The sequence below is a fragment of the Puccinia triticina genome, chromosome 12A, assembly GCF_026914185.1.
Source record: "Puccinia triticina chromosome 12A, complete sequence".
Taxonomy (NCBI): domain Eukaryota; kingdom Fungi; phylum Basidiomycota; class Pucciniomycetes; order Pucciniales; family Pucciniaceae; genus Puccinia; species Puccinia triticina.
Window position 1 is genome coordinate 4,938,209 of NC_070569.1, and position 18,724 is coordinate 4,956,932.

Genomic DNA, 18,724 nt, shown 5'->3' on the forward strand with positions numbered 1-18,724 from the left:
CCTTAGGTACAATACTCCTTCCCCCAGCACTCCTGGCGTTAGAGAAGCGGGCCATCGAACGCGAAAAGCAAGCTTCGCGTTTGATGTGGTCCTTCTCGGCTTGTTTATTGCGTTTGATGTGGTCCTTCTCGGCTTGCTTTTCGCGTTGAAGGACCAAAAGCAAGCCGAGAAGGACCGCATCAAACGCGAAAAGCAAGCCAAGAAGGACCGCATCGAGCGCAAGAAGCAAGCCGAGAAGAGGCATCATGATTTTGAAAAGAAGATAAATCACGAACTAACTAACAATAAGAAAAACCTTGAGGAGATGAATAACACATTGAATAGAATTGACTCAGTCATAATCAAAAGCCGCCCGGCCTACGCGCTCCTCCACCGAGCTTACGGCGGAGGACAAACCGCTCAACCAGACTCGCCAGCCCCTTGAGAGCAGCAAGAACCAACCAGATGATCAGGACGCAACACCGAGTCTTGTTAATCCATGGAGCACTTGACCAGACGGCCCCTCGGGAACAACTGGTCAGTAAACGTCACAGTCTCTTTATCTGTACACTCATTTTAAGAGGACGCTAATCCTTCTTTCATTCGTTTCTCTTACATTGTTATGCCTCCTCAGTTTCGGAGCACAAACACAATAACGCCCTTGCCCTCCCATTTTTTTTTATTTTCTTTCCTGTTTTCTAAAAAAATGAATGAATGAGTGAATCAAATCTAATTCAATAACATCCTTCAGATGGCCTCCAATCGACATTCAATCACTACTTGCAAGGATCTGTCGTACAACTGCCAAGATCTCGTGTATTTCACGCAGATGGCCTTCGGGAACAGAGGCTAGGACAGAGATTAGAAAAGGCTGTAAGAGCCATCAGGGAGTCTTGAAACACAAATTTCAATCTTTCTGCACACAAGACCCAATGTCGCCTGAATGATTGGCGGGTCCTCGGGACGCGCTGGCCGAGTCACCGGCCATGCCAAGCAGCGGCTGGATTGGCCCCATATGCCGAGTTCTCAAACAACTCATCAACGTTGCAAGCAACGGGCCATCCGAGGCTGTCTGGACTTGTCTACAACAGTCTACGTCATCCCCGTGTAAATAATTATCAAACAAAAACTATAATGTTCCTTGTTCTCTGCCCGACCGGAATACTTTGAACCTGTGACTCTCTTGGCCGTCTCTCCAGAAAAAAAAAAACCGTCGACGCAACAAACGTCCCCTCGATGGGGGGCCCGCAGGGCTGTTGAAACGAGGAGGCTCTCTCTTTACTCTGAGAAAATGCTAGATAGGAGGCGTCCAGCAAATCATAGATAGCACGCAAAAACATGATCATTTGTGGCATGTGGGGTCGGCGGTCCCAGCCATGAGAATATGTATGTACGACGTGATACATGGATCTGTCGTCGACAAGTCGTTCACAGCGAGTAACACTGCCTCTAGAGTCTAAATGGTCCTAAGTTCTAATAATTAGGTCTTGCCATAAATATTCTTTATCTGTTGGTTCCACCCATCCCAACTCACCTCGTATAATCAGTCACATACTGCTTTTATCAAGCCAGCCCGAGTCTGAAGTCATGCATTTTTCCAGCATCTTCATCTTTCCGTTTCTTCTCTATTTCTATGGGATCTCAGCACATCCAGCTTCATTTCCAGACACCATGACAAAATGCAAACTTGAGAATGGTACTGTCCTAGGTGATCGCGAACACCACCTCAAAAAGAGATCATTATGGTCCAAAGGTACGTTCATTTTGTTTGCAACAATTTTTGGCTTCCGCGATTGGAGGGTGGAACCGTTCTTTGGGTTGCTTTTGGGACAAGTAATGCATAAAAATGTGATGGCCTCTTGATCAGATGATTTTGCATCAAACTCAACCCTCCCGCCGTTCTTCTGCGTCGAAAACCCCCCACCAATTCCCAAAAACCTGTGGCAGTCTTCAGCAAAAACGCAGTCGACAATGGAGAACTTGTGACAAGTAATTACCAAGGATTTGACGAAAACGCCAACGGTAAGTTTTTGTTCTTGAGCTTCCACAAACCAATGTTATGTTTTTGTTGAAAAATAAAAACTTAGGCTAATATACCACAACCACATCGACGTCCGTGTGGTGTCAAAGTTGAGAAACTTCTGGAGCATTTAAAAATTGCAAGTAGAGCTCCGAGGGAAGAGTCTCAAAAAACTCCTCATACATTTCCCAAAGCTGTTCCAGTTATCAAAAATAACAAGGCCAACAATGGAGAACTCGTGACGAGTAATTACCAAGGATTTGATGAAAACACCAATCGTAAGTTTTCATTCTTGATCTTCCACAAACCAATGTTTTTTTTGGTTGAAACAAACTTGAGCTGATATACCACAAACCCATTGAAATCCTGGTTCTGTCAAAGTTGAAAAGCTTTTGGAACATTTGAGAATTGCAAGTAGAGCTGCAAGGGAAAAATCACGTCCAAACCAAACTTTCAAAAAGAGCATCTCCGCCGCGGGCTCTATACCAAGACCCTATACCACATATAGGGCCCGCGGGCTGCAAACCAACAGTCAACCCAGTCCATATGAGCCCTATTATAGGTTCAAGGGTTGAAAGTTGCTATTGAGCTATGTAAAGTTGCCATAATTGTTAGTTTGTACCAAGTTGCAGGTATAATTTAATTTGTGAATGTGGGTCAAATGTGAAAATGTGGCATGAATACCCTTGAGCAAATTTTATGTGTTTTCAGAGGCCTTGCAGGATTCTAAATCTGTTGGAATTTTTTCTCCTTCTCTGCCATCTGGTACCTGTCAATTTTTTTTTGTGTTAATAATTCTATTGACTGCAGTCAGACTGTAGCCTAGCTAGACATACAGGCAATTAAATTTATCATTTCTCCCTGTCAGCCTTGAGCGCGCTGAGCCAAGTAGTCACCTCCACGCTCCAAGAGACTGCTGCCAGAGCGCGCGGAGGAGTTACCTCCACGTGCCAAGAGACTTACTCTAATAAGAGCAGAGTCTTTCTTTTTAGTGAGGGAAAATGTCAGCCTTGAGCGCGCGGAGCCAAGGAGTCACTAACTTCACACAAATCCCCCACTTCAGAGGGCCCTGGTACAGCCAGGGCTGGCCCAAAGCGCAACCTCCAAAGGCGGGACTTGGGACTAATGTCCACATTTTGGCCTGAGAGATTCCAATCTTCCAATGAGGTTTGGCTGGTGAGTTTTTGCCTCTCTGATTTTGACCCAGTTCCCAAAGATCCCCAGGCATGCCCTTTGGACCCTGAGAATCATCCTTCCCTTTTTTTTCCCGCTACACATCTTCCTGGAAGTCCAACCATTGCTGCTCCATGACCCTTCAAAGTTATTTATTTTCAGGCTTCCTTGAGCTGTATGACCTGTGTGTATTGAACTGACCACAGAAAACATTATGGTTTTTCACTTCAATTACACAGGAACCAGGCTCTCCGAGCTCTGGTTAAGATGCCTTGGCCACTCCAGCTCCTGCATCCAATCCACATCATGAGGACAGGGACATGAAGCCAAGATGTTCAGCTATCTTGAACCTTCGGGGCTTTAGCAGAGGTTGCCTATTTTTTTCTGTGTTAAGGGTGAAAGGAAAAAAGGGCATAAAAAGCCACAAAAGCCCCAATCTCTCAGGCAAAAAGTATGACGTAAGTCATAAGTCCCTCCTTCGGAGGTCGCTTTGCTCCCCCAAGGAGGGACTTGGCGCGTGGAGGTGACTGCTAAGTGACCGCTTCCAGAGCGCGCGGGGGAGTTACCCCCACACGCCAAGAGACTGAATCTAATAGAGAATGTGGAGCAAATACCTCCCCACACCAAGAGTCTTATTGAGCATATGGGTACCGAGTACTAGTAACTGTTTCAGCTAGTACTAAGGACCATTAGGAAATTATATCCCCGTATGCATAAACAAACAGCCTTGCCAAAGCAACTACATATGCTTGGAAAAGGTTCAAAGACAGGGAACCTCCTGGAAGGATGGATCCCCAGATTATTACGAGCAAAAATGTAGTCTCAAGATCTCTACCAAGCCCAAGAAATTACAATGCAGTTTTGTGATTGCGGCTTTCTATCCTTTTCTCCCTCGGGTCCATTCGTATTCCTAAAGGTGATATGTCAAACCCCAAAAAAGAAACCTTGTCAACATAAAAAGAACACTTCTCTGGAGAATAGGGCTGGGCCATGACCCGAGGCCAATTGGGTATACCCAACTATCCGACCCGGTTGGTCGGAGCGGGGAATTTTTACCCAAGCGGATATCTTGGGTAAATGACTTGGGAGAAGCCTTGGAGAAGGTCGGAGACCAACTTTTCATTACAAGAGACAGAGAGTGTTGCTGAAAGAAAAAAAAAGATAGAAATTTGAATCAAATATGCAACGGTGGCAATAACCCTCTCAATGACCTGTCTGACCGGTCATCAAGAGGTCTCAACGCCACTAAAGCCTCTCCATGACCGGTTTGTACGTACTCTACCGGTCATGGAGGGGCGTGAGTTCTGCCGATGATTGGTACAAACCCATCATCCAGTACTACACAGCGGGACAAGTGGGATGTCAGGATGACCGGTCTGAGTGGTCATCAAGGGGATTCAAACCTTTTGATGACCAATGCAGACTGGTCATTGAGAGGATTTACAGCAAGAGGAAAGCTGCTTGATGACCTAACTGGACATCTTCTGATATTTGTGAGATAAAAGCTCACACATAGGCTCTGTGCTTGATTGAGCATTTGTCCCGGGTTAGCAAAGTGTTACATGAACGGCCTTTTTTCTTCAAAATTGCCGTGCATCATACCTTCTCTTTTTTTTCATTGACAAGATACTACGGCCTGAACCAGTTGGTCCCCGCGGGAGGTACGCGATATCCGACGGATAGTGCCCGGGAATAGGTAATTAGATACCCGACCTCGGGTATACCCGCAGGGCACCAGCGTGGGATGGCCTCCAGGCCTCGGGTATCACCCGGGGCCCAGCCCTACTGGAGAAGCAAAAAGATGATTGTCTTTAATCTAGACAAAACCTTTTGTACGTGCTTGGTATGCTTGGATCTAGTCTTTCATCAATATAAACAAAACAGATAACATGGATGAATTCCCGGAGCACGTGCTGAATGAAACGTTGAAAACTTGCTGGTGCATTTGCCAGACCAAAAGGCATGACTAGATACTCATACAAACCCCAGGGTGTCCGGAAAGCTGTTTTCCATTCATCCCCTTCTTTCACTTGCAAGAGATTGAATGCCACTTTCAAATCAATCTTGGAGAAATACTTACAACCCTGCAATTGATTCAACAATTGCCCCAAAATTGGGATAGGGTAACTGTCCCTGATGGTCATTGAATTCAAGCCATGATAATCCACGCAGGGACACAGTTTCTTACCAGGAACTCTCACAAAAAAGATCAGCGCTGCAGCACTTGAAGAAGAAACTCGGATGAAACCTTTTTTCAAATTCTCATCAACATAATCTTTCAGCTGATCTAACTCTACAACGGATAAATTGTACAATCCGCCAAAAGGGGGAACCGCGCCTTCCCGTAGATTTATGGAGATATCCATGTCACAGTGAGGGGGGAGAGTACAATTATCCTGTGGTCAAAAAACGTCAGCAAATTGTTCAAACTCAGATGGTAATTTAAACAGGGAATCAGAGATGGAAGCAATACTACAAAGAAATTCAACATTACCTTCAAGTCCATCCCCAAGATCCAAAGAATCTATGACAAAGACCTGAGTCAAACCCAAAGTAAAGCGATGACCATGCTCAACACTTCCTGAAGCGCTCCAAGTTTTTTGATCCAACCATGGCAAACCAAAAATAGCATTGACCGATCCAAGTCAAGTGATGCCAAAAGTGCTATTGAACTGCACATGTCGGTTATTTATTGCCAATAAAGTGATCTTTCCCGCCCAGTCATGAGTGACTGTTCCCCCCACCCCCGGCTGACCGTTGTGGTAACCCTGTTCCTGTTCATACTATCACCCTCATATCACCTAAGCCCTTCATAAATACCCCATTATTACTTCATATTCAGATTCTACACCCCATTTTACCCCTAGTCACCCACCCATGTCATCTAGGATTTCCAAATGGATCAGCAGTTATTGGCATGTATAGTTTTGGCAGGTATTTTCTTCATACATATCCTTAGCATTATTACATACATCATTCATTAGTATCATAGATACATAGGACTGCAGATTTTACATAACTTCATTACTCATTTTTCCTCTTCATATGATATCAGCAGTACATTCCTTCATAGCTCTTGTAGTTATTACCAAATGCTCATCATTATTTCATCTTCTACATAGTTACCTTTCATGTACACTCCTTGGTCATTACACCTTCATCATTACTGCTCATCTTCAGACATTGTTACTATGTGCTCATCATGTATCACCCCCCTGTAGTACTTCTCACATATATAAACACCCCTCTAGATGTTGTATCCCCATCATGCACTTTCTACTACATCCCCTCTGTAGCACCTTTTAACATCACCCTTGGATGCACTTTCACCCACTACACTTTGTATGCACCTCTCCCCTCATACTCTCTGTAGCACCTTTACACACCTCACTTAGATAACATTTCACCCCTCAGAAATATATCCCTCAGCATATATCTCATTACCCATCTCAGATTGACTCCCCAAGAGCTTCTGCTTTTCTCCCCATCTCACTTCTCCTCTCTCACTCAGTAGGATTGATACACCTCAAACCCATTAGTGTTAAAGCCATTTAAGTCAAAGAGAATCATCAGCCACACCCTTTTCTTTTTCTTAGTGTAACCCTCTCTCCATCAGCATTAGTCAAGAGGGCAGCCTCACCAGCACCTGTAGCCTCTTCTACATTATTAGTAGTGTAGTTGACTATTCCCCCTCACAGCTCTTTCCAGATCTTTTAGGAGTTCCACACCGTCAAATCCCACACACTGAATGGCCGTTTTGCGCTTTCAAGAAGGGAGCCTATTTTCTTGAACAAAGCAATCACTGATGAAATTCGCCATTGAACCAGTGTTGACCAAAACCAATGCAATGACTGAGTCCGTCGCCAAAGTCCAAAAAGAAACCGGGATTAAAATTTGGCCCGCTTTCAAAACATCCAGCCTCACACAAACTGTTGCCACTGGTATGACCTCACTCTTGTCCTCTGGCTCATCAAACCCAATTGGATCATTGAAGGGAGATTGAGTTGCCGGAGGGACTGTCAAGTTGTCAGGAGCCGCCGGAATTACCGTCTCCGACCAATTCCAACTGGGACGTTGAGGAATCTGCGGAGGACTTGGGGGGCCTTCAGGATAAAGGGGAAGTTGTCTGACGCTACTCTTGCCTGGCGGACAAAGACCAAACAAAATCTTGGCAACCTGTCGAGGAACCACATTCTGATATTGCTCCACAAATTTCTTCCAAGCAGTGCCCAAAACCCCCATGTTGGGACAATTATAGGCATTGATATGATCCGGGGGGCTGGTCCTTTGCAAACAACGGAAACAAACTTGTTGGGCCATGCACACCGTCCGAAAAAACACCTCAAACTTCTGCTCTGGGGTTCTGGAAGCTTGAAAGGTCAACGCGGCATCGATTTCCATCACATCTGGGGCTCTGACCGGTACCAACGTATTTGGATGCTGGTAAAAGTGGGTGGATGGGTGATGAATGGGATAGGAAGAGGATTGGGAATGCTTCCACTTCTTTTTCTGCTTTCGTCGAACCAAGTTTTCCAACTGAACCGCCGCACAAAGAGCCATACTCATCTTGGTGGCCAAATTGGGTGTAGTGAGCCAAGCTTTGGACATTGCTTGATCCACTATGTCTTCATTCAGTCCGTCCACGTATTTATTGATCATGGCGCGCTCCAAATCCACCACCAAATGGCACAATGATTGATAATGGGCATTGTACTCCGCTACCGTTTGATTCCCTTGAACACACTCCTCCAGCACCTTCTTTGCCGTATCCACCACAAACTTATCCCCAAACGACTCCACAAGAACCTTCTCAAAGGATTTGACTGTATGTAACATCAGGTGAAGGAAAGGGAGTCAAGGGTGAAAGCGCAGCGCAGCGGTTTTGGTGGCCGCTGCGCTGCGCTGAAAGTAGCGGCCCCGCCCGCTGCGCTACCGCTTTTTGGGTCTGGCAAGAAGCAGGGACCAGCTACTTTCAGCAGTAGCGCAGCGGAACCATCGCTGCGCTACCGCTTTTTGAGCTGGCCACGTAGTGCTCCCCCGCTGCCAGCCAAAAAAGCGCAGCGCAAAGCGCAGCTGTTTTGGCGGCCGCTGCGCGGCGCTGAAAGGAGTGGCCCCGCCCGCTGCGCTACCGTTTTTTGGGTCGGGAAAAAAGCGGGGCCCCGCTATTTTCAGCGGTAGCGCAGCGGGACTGGCGCTGTGCTACCGCTTTTTGGGCTGACCGCGCAGCGGCTCCCCGCTGCGCTGCGCTAAAAGATCGCTTTTTTGTAGCGCAGCGCAGCGTTTCAGCCTTGAGGGAGTCGATCCAAATTGGTGTAGGGATCCAGCACATTTTGAGCACAAGCGTTTGTGGAAATGAGGGAATTGTACCAGTTCTCCGCAGGGCTGGGTGCACGAGTTGAATCCAATGGTTTATACCCAAAATGACGCGAAATCCACACAATCATCCTAGCCTGAGAGGAGAAGAACGCTTCCCGGGGGTAAAGGAAATCACGTATCAGCTGTAGGAAACGTGCCAGGTGTCTGGGATCACCCGAGAACCACAAATCCGCAATCTTTGGAGGCTCCAAATACACTTGGTTTTGTACTTGTCCTTCCGCAACTTCGACCGGTTGATTGCCCGTTGGAGAGGGGATTGGTTGCCCTTGTTGTGGATTTCCACCCGCTGACAGAAATTTCTTGCCAGGTTGTAATTGCAGAACCGGAACCTCTGCGTTTGGGACAAATGCAAAACGGGCAAAATTGGGAGTGTCCGCAAAGGCAGTGCAGACCGGGTTGAACTGGGATGCTGGTGGAGGGGGATATTGACAAAGATTGTTGTCCTTCATGATGGAAATGAGTTGTTCCAATCCGGACACCACTCTTCCGACCTGTTGATCCAAATTATCCAAACGTTGGGACTGATTTGCTAACCAAGAAGACTCATCCCTAGGAACCTGGCCCTGATTTACTTGGGTTTGCTCATTCGGGTCCATTTGGTTGTATGATGACTGTGCTTGCAAACTGGGAACAGGTGTCAAAAGACTGAGGGGATTACGGGAAGAAACAGAGTCAATGTACGAGCACAGCCTAACTCCAAAATTCTCAGTGTCCACAGTGAGCTGTTGGGCCTGAGACCGGATTTGCAAGTGGAGTAGTCGGGAGTGGGCAACTGAATGCAACAGTGGGCCGCTACGCTAAACTATGCTATTTTAGCCCTAACGTTTAGCGTAGCGGCAAAAAGCGCCAACCTTTTTTGAATAGCGTTAGCGCGCTGTTAGCGGCGCTACGCTTTGCTAATTTTCAGCGGCGCTAAAAGCATACCAATTTTTGTTTAGCATTAGCGCTGCGCTACAGCCGCTACGCTACGCTACGTTGCGCTAAGGCACTTTTTGTTGAGTTGTCTGTTAGTCTGCTACCATGATGTATCACCACAGTATGGAGGGCTGTCGGATCGACCCATGAGCACTACCAACCAACCACCCAGCTGGCAGCCACAAGCGTCTGTAGCCTAAACAGCGGGCAATCGGATGTCGCACGCAGCCCGCAGCGACACCCGAGCCAAGGGGACCCCCTTTACGCGGGTGTCGCTGCGGGCTGCGGGCTGCGTGCGACACCCGATTGCCCGCTGTGCTAGTTGGTAAAGGCAGCACTCTAGTATGTGTCTCAGCATAGCTGAGGTTGTGAGTTTGACTCTCACCAGAAACATCTTCATTTTACAGTCTCTACACTTTTAGCGGAAAAAAGACACTTTTTTGCCGCGAAAAACGCTTTAGCGCAGCATAGCGCGCGCTCTTTTGCGCCTTGCGTGCTTAGCGTTAGCGCAATTGCGCGCATCTGCGCTAACGCTACGCTAAAAGCTAAAATAGCTTTGCATCCTTTGCGCGTAGCGTTAGCGCAGATGCGCGCAATTGCGCTAACACTACGCTAAAAAATAGCGCATTTGGACTGCGCTACGCTACGCTAACAGCTATGTTAGCGTAGCTGACCCACTGTTGCTGAATGGTTGCCTTGTTGATATTGGGCGGTCCGCGCAAGAGGAGAGGCGACACGCGTCGGAGAAAGGCTTGTCCAGGATGGGGGAAGATGTGGTGGAGATTGATGTATGAATTCCGAAGAATGGAAATTTGAGGCTTCTTGTTCAGACAAAATAGTTTGAGTTTGACGGAGGGGAGAAGAAATTCTGGGAAGGTTTTGACAGATGGGGGAAGAATTTGGAGAGAACAACAGCTGAGAAATGTCTGTCGATCAAGGAGTGGAGGATACGGACTGGTCGGACTCCTCCTCCGGCAGATTTGCAAGAGAGTATGACGGAATTTTGAACTAAGTTTATACTTGGGGAATGTTATAGAAACAGCTGACAAAAAGGTTGACTATCTCAAAACAAACTCTTAACTTGACACCTCTGAACTGTGTTACTATATAAACTGATACTATGCAGCGGAACTGATAATTTATACTCCTTTTACTTTTTGAGTGTGAATATTGAGAGACTTGTGTGAATATTGAGAGACTTATAATGTAAAGAACACGCCACAACTGTATGGAATTCTTGGACAAAAACACACTAAGATTTTTATTTTAATATAAGATAAGATTTTTGTGATGACAAATATAAATGAGAAAATAAGTCTCTTGAAGAAAGGAAAAACAATGCTGCTGTGCTGTTGTATTTATAATGAGAGAAACATTTTAGGCCCCGTTTGGCTGCCACGTTATACGTCATAAATGGTCGAATTTATGACGCGCGACCCCCGGGGGTTTCAAAGTTTTGGTGGCAACGGGGGGCGAACTTTGGGTCGCGGCGTCATAAATTCAACAATTTATGACGTATAACGCGGCAGCCAAACGGGGCCTTGATGAATGATTTTCTAATAACACATCAAACCGTTGATAAGACAACCTATACCAAAGTGCATCAAGATCCGCTTTTAAACATACAACTCGTAGCTAATAGATTTTTATGTAGATTTTTCCCTGTTTAATTATAATACTGATTCTTTTGTTTTTGTTTGTTGTTTCTGACCTGAGTTTGACACATGAGTGCTCAGCCCGCACCCTGAACCCCGTATGCCCCAAGGTATGCACCAATCCCCGGGGCATGACTTTTTCTCCAAGACGGGTCGGGCCCGGCCCGGCCTAGCAATCCAGAGCCCTCAGAGCAACCCTCCAACCACCCAATAGATGAATCTGAAGGCCGGTGTTGAAATTACTCAGGTGAAAAGAATTGTGTGTTGTGGGATTTGGTGCACCGTAAACTGGAGTGTGGTGACTCTTGAAACCTTCGAAAACAACTGGCCGGCCTTGATTTCGCGCCAAACTCGCAAAAACTCCTATCTCTGGATCTGCGTGAGCGTATTCTTGACCCGGAGCGTATCGGTTTTCCTTCCAGCCCGCTTCTCCAAAGGTTTGCACGGTGACGTAAAGTTCTTCTATGAGAGTCTGTTGTCGGATTGATATGTCTTGGATTGCAGATCCTTCTTCTGACGCAATACGGTGAGCAAACACGGTCATTCTGATTGCCATGTTGTAACAGAGAGCTGTCATAAACCCGTAACCGCCTGCCGCTATTGCATCTCAGTGTTCTTTGTGCACCAACAATCTGGCGGCAAAAAACTCCATACTGTATACATCTCTTAGCGTCAAATAAAAATTGTGATGGTTATTGGTCCAATCCGAATGAGTTTGAGTCCATTCGGACGGATACGCCAAGCCTTTATAAGCTTTGTCCAACTCAACCAATCTGGAAGATTTCATATTTATGTGGGTGTGAATGGCCCTTTTTTTCCATTCTAAATGAACGACATCCTGTCAGATTTTGAAATAGTATCTTCATTTAATCTCAAAGATAAACCTTACCATTGTTAAATATAGTTAGGGGCAATGGTGCCCTTAACGCTTTGATTTTTTCGTCAAAGAACGGAGTGAATCCCACGTCGTGATGGCTCGATACCGCACCTATCGCGTGGACCAAACCTAACTCTTTTTCTGCTTTACCTGTTTTTGCGAACATCCTCGGTTCAACCGTCAAGAGCACCGGAGTAGCTGACACGGCCCTCGCGATAGCCGGTTTAGTCTTAATAGGATCATTTAAACCGGACGCATTCATCAAGTATTTAACCAGAATATCATCGCCGGCCTGTTGAGCTTCTTTGATTTTCCCCCAGATATGGGTTCGCTCCCGATCTATATCGTCGGATACTTCAATTGTCGGAGGGGGCACGTTGGTCGTATTTAATATAGCTTCGATAGTAGCGTTGGGTAACTTTGGGACCAAGGTAATCGCGTCTAAATCCAAAACCTCCGCTATCATTTTAAAGTAATAGCGAGTCAGAATTGTGAACCAGAAGAAAGGAAATTCTTCGGTCCTCCAAAACGTGAAACCATCCTCACTCTTAGTACTCTTAGTAATTTCATCACTGCCCTCTGGAGTCATGAACTCGTCATCTAAATTGGGGTCTACGGCGCGTTGTGGAGCATCAATTGCAATCGGGATGCTTGAGGTCAACGATTCTGCCACGACAGCCTCTTCTCGTCGTGCTACTGCATCGACCCGCTTGGCAACCACCGCTCTAGTCACGTTCTTTTCAACCATTGTGGCATGTTCCACAAACGAGAGATCAATCATTAATCCAGCACATCAAACAATGCAGCCGAGTGATGCTCACAAGTCTTTTTTCCTAGGTCAGCCCTTGCGCCACCCTGGGCAGCAATAATTCCCTCCGTGTCTCTCTGATTATCAGCCCATAATTGACATATTTCATTTCCCTCTGTGTCTCTCTGATTATCATCCCAGAATTGACATATTTCATTCATGACCCAGGATGATTGGTGTTAGCATGTGTACAACACCATCAAATGCTCGGACTGGCTCGGAGATCTAACTTAACATAAGTCCCCCACTTCAGAGGGCCCTGGTACAGCCTGGGCTGGCGCGAAGCGCCCTCGCGCGAAGCGCGACCTCCGAAGGAGGGACTTGGGACTAATGTCCACTTTTTGGCCTGAGGGTTTGAGGCCTTTTGGTGGGTGTTTTGTGCCATTCAAATTTTGACCCTGTTCCCAAAGGGCCCCAGGCATGCCCTTTGGATCATGAAACTTGTCTCACTCTTCCCTATCTTTTGCCGCTACACAAGTCTCTGGAAGTCCAAGCGTTCTCCTCCCATGACCCTCCAAACTTATGGTCTTTGGGGTATTCTGGGCTGTATGACATGTGTGGATTAAACTGACCTCGGAAAACAGTATGCTCATTCAATTCAATTCCACAGGATCCAAGCTCTCCGAGCTCTGGTCAATATGCCTTGGCCAATCCAGCTCATGCATCCAATCCTCATTATGAGGACATGGATATGAAGCCAAGATGGTCAGCTATATTGACCCTTCAGGGCTTCAGCAGAGGCTTGTCAGTTTTTGCTGTGTGGAGGACGAAAGGAAAAAAGGGCACAAAAAGCCCCAAACTCTCAGGCAAAAAGTATGACATAAGTCATAAGCCTCTCCTATGGAGAGTCCCTTTGGGACGTTGGGGTCCCCCCCCCCCTCCGTTCAAGAGGCTTAGTTAGGCTAGCTCGGAGATCAGGACGCAATCCATTACATGTGCAAGGAGGCCCCCCAGGAGGTTGTTGAACTCAAACACTTCTGCATGCCCTTCTTGCGGACTAAGGAGGGAAAGATCAACCAGCAAGCCTTTGGGGTCCAGTTGTTGAAGTACAGCAAGGGCAGACATGCCTACCAATGTGCCTCAGCCGCCAACTGGACCAGCCATGCGATCCTCCACACTCTTTATGGCCAATCCGTCCGCTGCAACACCAACTTCTGTGTTGAGTTCTTTGCGCTTGATTGGATTGAGGAAGATGCTGGTAACTACTGCGTGGGTGTGACGACCTACAACCAAGATGGCACTGTTATAACCATGACTTGATGAGTAGATTGCTAACTGGGGAATGTACAATGTGGGGAGGAGAGCTTGAAGATAACCTCCTCAGGAATGGAAACCCCTGGCAAGTACAGGGGGGTTTACAAGGTTGTAACAGGCACCCTCCACCATTTCAGGGCACACCAGACTGTCCTTGAGACGGGTGGTTATGGCTGTGCCTACTTCTCATGTACCAGTCCCCACACCTGCTCTAGGGACAGTCACACCATGGTCCCGGGATGGATTGCCCTCACAAGATATTGAATTTGTCCAGTTCCATCCAACCGTTATTTACAATGCCAGATGCTTGATCACCCAAGGATCTTGAGGAGAGGGCAGATACTTTCTGAACTCACATTGTGAGAGATGTATGGTCAGTAGTTTTTTCTTTGGACTGAACTATTTCTGTTTCCAAGTCTCTAATTTTTCAACCAAAAAAGTGCAGCTTAGACAAAGTGCTCTGCAAAAGCAGGAAAGTAATCAAGAGGCGCTCATGTGCGCAAGGATTTCTTGGAACAAGAGGAAAACAGCTGGATGAAATACACTTTTCATTATCTCCTTACCCTTTCCCTCTCACCTCTGATGTTCCAGTTGCTCATTCTTGCTTTCTTAATTGCCCTTCTCCCTCCTTTTTTTCACTTTGGTTGACTTGATTTTCTCTTTGCCCTGTCCTTGATTGCAGTACTCCGCCTTCCAAACAAACCTACTGAAACATTATATTAAAAATTAATATATTAATTCTTGAGAGTTTTTATGCTCAGTTGTAAGTAAAGTCTCATCTTTTTCATGAGTAATTTGATAACCTACACATACAAGGATTTTATTAAGTATCTGTGGATCTTCAGAGATTTGGATAAGTTTTTTAAAACCAGAGAGACCAGGATCCAACTGCTCTCAAGGTTTATATCTTTTCAAAATTCAAAATATAACTTGGTTAGCAAAATGAAGTGAACATAGCTTTCAGTTCTGGTTAATTTCCTCCTGATTCAGGCTTTCTTCACAAGAATACCTTGCACTCTGTATGCAGGGTTAATTTTCTAATTTTGGAGAACCCATACCTGAAGTATGCTGATGCCACTATGAGCTAAGATGGGTGGCCAGAAATTACCTCAGGAGGGCAGCGGCGAAGCCGCCTTGGCCTCTAGTTTTATTATAAGGATAGGTATATTCTTGGAAAAACATTTGTGCATTAGGGGGGTTCACAATAGGATAAAAATAAAACTTTAGAGCCAATTTTAAGGCCTTTATCAACAAAATTTTAAAAATCTGGCAAGATGTACAGGACTGGGTGTCTCATGAGAATCAGAGCAACTTCTTCATTTTAAAAAAAATTGTTCATAAAGGCCTTAAAATTAGCTCTAAAGTTTTATCTTCATCCTATTGTGAACCCCCCTATTGACACTTGTGTCCAAAATTTTGATCATGATGAACTAAACACAAAACTTCAACAGAAAGATGCTGATGTGTTGAAATTGAGTGACAGATTGTTTCACAACAACTTCACCTACAGTTACCCCTGTATTTGGAGAGAAATTTGAACAAAGCTACCACTGAAATTGAACTCACATCATACCATTTGATGGACAAAATTACGGTCTGGCACTCTCTAGAGAGTACAACACATTCCCCCCTGGTGAGTGCACCCAAGCACACTCCATTCCTAGGAGTGTGCAAAAGCATGCTGATCTATTGTGTAGGAATGTGCCAAGGCACACTCTTGTAGTCTGCTTATTCAGAATTAGTAGCTGAACTATACAAGTAGACATCTCCACACATTCTACATACCAAGGATCTATATATGAGTTTGTGTTTGATGTTGTCAAAAACTTGGGAGCTCTGACGGTCTGCCAGATGCCTGCACCAACCCTTGTCTTCTGGGTACTTTTGGAATTTGGCTTGCTTGGTTCTAGTGCTTAAGTAGAACATTGCAATAGCACCAAATAATGGACACCACCCTTGGACTCTTGAGATTCTACTAGAGTCCAAGGCGGCTGCGCCGCTGCAAAACCAACTTCCAAGCCTCTTTTCTTCCTGGTTTGAGGACAGCAGACCATTAAATTTTATTTGATGTGCATTTCCCATTGGTGTGTTATTGTTTTTCCTCAATTTTCATATTATTGTTTTATTGTTGATCAAGTAAAGATTTTTGGGGTAGGGGAAGATGGAGCCTGGGACTTCAACAAGGTTACAGAATACACAGAAGAGGAGCTTGTCAAGTTGGCTCCACATAACCAGGCTCCATGTTGGTTACTGTTATCCTGGGACCTACACCGTGGTCTTATTTTTGTACCTCTGGGGACCATTTATCAATCTTAACACAACTCCTTCTTTATTTCCATACTATCTTTTATTAGATTAATCAATATTTCTGAAAGGCTGATCATCAAAAAAATTGATCTGCATAAATATTTGGATAGCAAATAGAAAGTCTCAAGTGGCTGTTCACACTTTTAGAATTGACATCATCCAAACTGACACCAAAGAAGCTGTGTTGCACAAAGACTAGCACAGTGGTATTCGACGTGTTTTTTGGGCCCCTTGAATACTGATTTGTCAAATATTCAAGTGTTTGGAGATGTTCAACGGAAAAACCAAAATACATTAAAAACACCAAAAAATTACATTTTTTGTGTTTTTGACTTCTTTTGGCCCATTTCTGGGCCATAAATTTTTGAGGAGGTCATCCGTCAAAAATGTCATGGTGCCAAAGACGCTTGACCTCCTCTCAAAAAACATCATGGTGCCAAAGACGCTTGAAATATTGCCGGAGGCATATCTCATAATGGCGGACGCACTATTCAGAGTGCTGGACACACTTTTGATAGTGGCGGATGCACTTTTGATAGTGGCGGACGCACTTTTGATAGTGGTGGACACACTTTTGATAGTGATGGACACGCTTTTGATAGTGGTGGACGCACTTTTTATAGTGGCAGACGCACTTTTGATAGTGGTGGACGCAGCATAGCGCACGCTCTTTTGCGCCCTGCGTGCTTAGCATTAGCGCAATTGCGCGTATCTGTGCTAACGCTACGCTGAAATCTAAAATGTATCTGTGCTAACGCTATGCTAAAAGCTAAAATAGCTTTGCACCCTGTGCGCGTAGCGTCAGCGCAGATGTGCGCATAGTGCAGCGCAGATGCGCACAATTGTGATAACACTACGCTAAAAAATAGTGCATTTGCGCTGCGCTACACTACACTAAAAGCTATGGTTAGCGTAGCTGACCCACTTTTGGGCCTTTTCAAACTCACCTGGGGCCTTTGGGCCCCAGAAAAGCTTGCATTGGCCCTCTACGCACCCCTTTGAGCCATTATTCGAATTTATTCAAATATTTGAGCTTAAATTTGCCCAGGCATTATTTGACTCAAATCAAATGCTAATACAAATACTTGAATTGATTCAATTTGATGTGCTAGTCTTTGGTGTTGCATTAAAGCTCAATAGAAGACATAGACCTTGCAAATTGTCTGGAGAATTGAGGTTGAGTGATGTGATCCGCTCTTGGGGGTGCAAAGGTTCTTAAGCTTCCAGCATAGCTGTTGCAAAGGCCAGCCGAGTGATTATGATAGCTACCACTTAGGCACCAGCATTCTCTCCGCTGCGCTGTTGTTTTTCACCACGGCTAGGATCAAATGGATCAAGAAAGTCCAGGTATCACAACATGTGTGATTAACTTCACCCGGAGGAGGGCGGACAGGGAGTTTATCACTGTTTTAGATGTCAGTTCTGTTTTTTAAAGGATCCGGGACTGATCAAGGGAATCTGGCAACTTCCAATCTGCCACAAGAGCAGCCAACACTGTAAGCCCAAGATGAGGCCAGCGACCCAGCCGCAGCTACGCGATTTGGACAAGAAGGAGGGCCGCAGTTGGACAAGGCCATGAGGACCTGGAAAATTGGATGGGCGGGCGAGGGCACGGCAAGCGAGGCGCCTGTCAGTGCAAACAATGATTGCTTGTACTCCATCAGGTTCGCGCCGTCTGCGTGCTTGTTGCCAAGAGCGGGGTAAGGCCTCCACAGATCAGTAAATTACAGTTAATTGGGTGACTTATGTTTGAGTCCATCGAGGCGAGCTGGTGACAAGGAGTAAGTTGTCTTTAGTGTTCTATAAGAGGGGGATGATTAACAGCATACACTCAAGCACAGAGCCATATCCCAAGCAGGCGGAGGTGAACAAGACCAGGACAAGTTTGTTTGACAAGGTTTTGGGATCCGCTCAGCTGCTTGTCCAATTGAGCTTAACGCAAGCATTTTTACAATGGGTGGGTGTAGCGCTGGCAAGGATACAATGGGTGTGACGTTGGCGAGGATACCGTGTCTGTAGCGCTGGGGCAGCTACATAAGTTGGGCAGGTTGTCAGATTCAGTCAGGCAAGGTGCAGGCAGGGCCATGGGCATGGTGGGGACAATGGCGCCGGGCTTGTAACTTGTGGTGATTGCTGGCTTGACATCCGTTGGGCAAGGCTGGTGTTTGAGGCCATGAGGTGTTGAGTATAAAAAGCAGGCTTTTTGAGGGTTGATTTGTTCCTCAGTCGAACCGCTGCACTGCACTTCCAGCTAGAGGTTTGGCTCAGGCCCCTCCGCTGTTGCATTTGCGCAGTTTGGGGGGTTATATTTGTTTTCCCCCCTTTGCATAATGCCCTTGCGGCGCGCTGGGGGTCATCCG

The 18,724-nt window shown here is 45.9% G+C and overlaps 2 protein-coding genes across 2 annotated transcripts; one reads left to right on the forward strand and one right to left on the reverse strand.

Annotated features, from left to right (window-relative positions):
* Positions 1–1,650: 1,650 nt before the first annotated feature.
* PtA15_12A473 (uncharacterized protein) lies at positions 1,651–2,587 on the forward strand (the record flags this gene model as incomplete). Its single annotated transcript, XM_053162085.1, has 5 exons — positions 1,651–1,732; positions 1,927–2,001; positions 2,110–2,277; positions 2,381–2,413; positions 2,562–2,587. The coding sequence occupies 5 exons, from the start codon at positions 1,651–1,653 to the stop codon at positions 2,585–2,587; spliced, it is 384 nt and encodes a 127-aa protein (XP_053026038.1).
* A 7,906-nt stretch (positions 2,588–10,493) lies between these two features.
* Positions 10,494–12,743, reverse strand: PtA15_12A474 (uncharacterized protein; the record flags this gene model as incomplete). The annotated part of the gene is made up of 3 exons (XM_053162086.1): positions 10,494–10,505; positions 12,186–12,454; positions 12,542–12,743. 3 exons carry the CDS (start codon positions 12,741–12,743, stop codon positions 10,494–10,496), a joined length of 483 nt encoding a protein of 160 aa, XP_053026039.1.
* Between the last annotated feature and the right edge of the window lie 5,981 nt (positions 12,744–18,724).